The 3,775-nt window shown below is 39.8% G+C and overlaps 1 protein-coding gene across 1 annotated transcript; it reads left to right on the top strand.

Annotated features, from left to right (window-relative positions):
* Nucleotides 1–417: 417 nt before the first annotated feature.
* Nucleotides 418–1,257, top strand: LOC107956388 (uncharacterized). Its single transcript, XM_016892076.1, has 2 exons — nt 418–801; nt 922–1,257. Exons 1-2 carry the CDS (start codon nt 418–420, stop codon nt 1,255–1,257), a joined length of 720 nt encoding a protein of 239 aa, XP_016747565.1.
* The last annotated feature ends 2,518 nt before the right edge of the window (nt 1,258–3,775 follow it).

Raw genomic sequence — 3,775 nt, 5'->3', positions numbered from 1 at the left:
CACTATGCACGAAGGATGGTGGAAACTTAGTATGAGCGATGTGTTTGTTTCAAGAATGGTCTCAGGGATAGTTTATAGATTCTGATAGCTCCACAGAGTGAGCGAGATTTTGCTATGTTAGTTGATAAGGCAAAAATCACCGAGGAAGTGAAGCACGCTGAGCGTCTGAACCGTGAGAAGGAGAGAGGTAGGAACAAGAGGGATTCGGAGCCCTCAAGTTCCTTTCTGAGGCCTAAGAAAAAGGCTAAAGTTGATGGGCAGGTTAGAGTTGGGGCCCTTGTTGCTGCTGCTAGACCGCAGCTCTGTGCTGATTATGGGAGACACTATCAGGACGAGTGCTGGAAAAGGACTAGGGCATGTTTGAGATGCAAATCATTGGAGTACCATATCAGAGAGTGTCCACAAAGGCCTGATTAGATGCAAGCTACAGGTTTGGATACTACAAAGCAGTTGAGGGGTGTTCAGCAGCCACTAAAAGGCCATGGTCAGGCCAAAGGTAGTAATGGTTTGGGCTGTGGTCAGAGAGCACCAAGCAAAGGTGCTGGGTATACTGGGGTGAGACAACCAGCTTTAGTTTATGTTGCACGTCACCGAGAGGATGGAGATGCTCCAAATGTTATCACGAGTACATTCTTTATCTATAATGCTCCAGATATAGGATCTACTCACTCCTATATAGCTTGTACTGTGTCTGAGACTCTGGGTATATTGGTTGAGAGCACTACAAGTGAGGTAACTGTATTGAGTCCATTGGGGCAATCAGTGAGGGTAAATAAACTGTTCAGAGATGTTCCTTTGGAGGTTCAAGGGGTTATCTTTTTGGCAGATTTGATGGAACTTCCTTTTCGAAAATTTGATTTAATACTGGGAATGGACTAGCTGGTTAAACATTGAGTGAGCTTCGATTTTGCTACTAAACAGATGGTACTGAGAATCGTAGGGGACGATGAGGTAGTTGTAGCTGGGGAACATCAAAAATACTTGTCAAATGTGATTTCTACATTAAAGGCCAAGAAGTTGGTTCGTAAAGGATGTAAGTCGTATCTGGCCTACCTCAGTGTTTCAGATTCTGGGGTTTCTTCTGTTAAAGATATTAGCACAGTTAAAGACTTTCCAGATTTCTTTCTTGATGAGCTACTTGGGTTACCTTCAAATCGTGAAGTTGAGTTTGCGATTGAGCTTTTGCCTGGTATAGCTCCAGTGTCCATCGCCCTTTATAGAATGGCACTGAAGGAGCTTGTAGAGCTTAAGGCTTAGATTCAAGAGTTGTTATATCATGGGTTCATCAGCCCTAGTGTGTATTCATGAGGAGCACCAGTTTTTTGTGAAAAAGAAGGATGGATCCATGCGTATGTGCATCGATTATCGGCAATTGAATTAATTGACCAATAAGAATAAGTACTCCTACAAAAGATAGATGATCTATTCAACCAGTTTCGAGGAGCTTCGATTTTCTCTAAGATTGATTTCCAATCTAAGTACCATCAACTGGAGGTTAAAGAGGCTGATGTATACAAGACAGGGTTTAGAACTTGTTATGGTCATTACGAGCTTTTAGTAATGCCATTTGGACTGACGAATGCACCAGCGGCTTTTATGGATCTGATGAACTGAGTGTTCTACCCCTATCTCGATAGGTTCGTAGTGGTTTTTATTGATGACATTGTGGTGTATTCGAGAACTGAAGATGAGCATGATGAACATCTTTGAGTGGTTTTACAGATTCTGAGGGAGAAACAACTGTACGCCAAGTTCAGTAAATGTGAGTTCTGGTTACGAGAGGTGATGTGATCTGACCCAGGTGGTTGAGTCGAATTCACTTGATTGCCCGATCGTAGACGAGAGAGTCATTCGTGCCTCGTATTTGAGATATGGAAATGAATGGGTAAGTTGGGATAAGCGGAAGGTTTCAAAAGAAGGGTAAGATTAGTAATAGGTTCGGCTATGGGTAGCAAAGATGTTGTTGGATAGTTGGCTCAGTTTGGTGATAACAAGAAAGAAATTCAAAGAATAGGGATGAAAAAACGAGCTTAACGTCAGGAATGATTTAACACTAGATAGTGTCACCCCGATTCCTATATTGTTAAGGTAAAAAGGATGAATAGATGGATAGGTAAAAGGATGAATAGATGGATAGGTGAACACCACGCCAAGATTGGTGATAAGTTCAAACAAGGACAATTGACGCCACTAGCATAAGCTAGATAAGTCTTTCGAAACTTGTACGAGATATGAGAGGAAGCAACCTCACAAGAACAATGTTCATTAAACAAATTGGCGAAAGTCCATTTACAAAGAAATAAACAAACTATTTATAGTCTAACAACTGATAGCCGAATGGTCAAGTTATCTAGCTTAAAGGCTAAGTAATTTAGCTAAGAATGTACTAGAATATTCTAGAATAAATCATTAAAGGGTTAAGTCCATATTCGGCTGATTGGAACTTCAATGGCCAACTTCATGGTTAAGCAAAATTGGCTTGGATGAATGTGAATGAATGGCAGTTCAATAGCTTGTCTAAATTCATCCATGGATTGATTGGAGCATTAAAGAAGTGTCTTTTGGCCAAATAGACACCTAGGGAAGTCATTTGGGCAGCAAACGATTCATGTATCAAGAACTAGATGCATTCTCCCATTCGTTGTAGCTTGCTGTCCATGCATCTTCTCTTAGGCTTTATTCATGAATTGAATTTAGAAATTAATTTGCAGCTACCCTTTGGCTAAATAAGCACTTAGGAACACCAATGGTTCATTCACATACATTCGGCCATGCATGGAACTAGAAGGGGGACTTGAATCTGGCCGTACATGAACATTCATTAAATGCTTTCCATTCATGCATGTGTGACGTCCATAATGAATGTATCTTCATGGATTTGTTGTATCATCCAAGTAGGAATGTATGGCATTAATCCATATACATGTATCCAAGCTGTCCATGAATATGAACTTAATTCCTTCAAACATTGAACCGAAACATGCATGAATTTCCCAATGCATTGAACTTGTTCGTACATGCACCTAGCTTTTAATGTACCTCCATAATCGGCTGAACCTACAAAGACATAAACACATTTAATTATATCATTTGATCATAATTAAATAGCAACTAACAACTTAAATAACAACTTAACTAATTAGGACAAATTAAATTAAAATTAACTAGCTTATTAATTCAGTTAGCTCAAACTAAATGAAAACATTTAATGAACTTATTTGAGCTAGGATTTTTGTTATTTAGCTGTAGCAAACAAATTAGTATAAAACTAAAACTTAGTTTAATTTATTGAAATAAAGAACGAGATGAAAGTAAGCTCGGTTGAGCTTAAACGAACTGAAATGAGCTGAATTCAGCTGGACGGAGCTCGAGGAGCTGGAAATGAGCTAGGATCAGCTTGCCAACAATGCACGGGGTCTTTGGATAGTTGCTTTGAGCTGATTTTGTGAGCATTGGCCCTTGTTTCAATCCAAGGTTTTGCATTAGAAGCTAAAATAGCTTCTAGGAAATGCTTAGCACAAGCTCGAGTTATGGGTGCTTTTGAAAGCTCAATTGAATCTTGGTATGCACTTGAGGGAGCCCCGGGCATGCATACATCAAGAGGTAACATTTCTGGGCCATGTGGTATCTGATAAAGGGATTAGGGTTGATCCTCGAAAGATTAAAGCTGTTTCGGATTGGAAGCCACCTGAGAATGTATTTGAGATCTGTAGTTTTCTAGGACTGGCAGGGTATTATTAACAATTTGTAAAGGGGTTTTCACTGATTGCATCAC

This window comes from Gossypium hirsutum, chromosome A11 (genome assembly GCF_007990345.1).
Source record: "Gossypium hirsutum isolate 1008001.06 chromosome A11, Gossypium_hirsutum_v2.1, whole genome shotgun sequence".
In the NCBI taxonomy this organism is placed as follows: domain Eukaryota; kingdom Viridiplantae; phylum Streptophyta; class Magnoliopsida; order Malvales; family Malvaceae; genus Gossypium; species Gossypium hirsutum.
This window is presented reverse-complemented; position numbering and strand designations above follow the sequence as displayed.

Coding starts and splice junctions, on each gene's coding strand:
- LOC107956388 (XM_016892076.1), top strand. CDS start 418: ATGCAAGCTACAGGTTTGGATACTACAAAGCAGTTGAGGGGTGTTCAG. Junction 802..921: donor TCAGAGATGTTCCTTTGGAG/GTTCAAGGGGTT, acceptor GCTACTAAACAG/ATGGTACTGAGAATCGTAGG.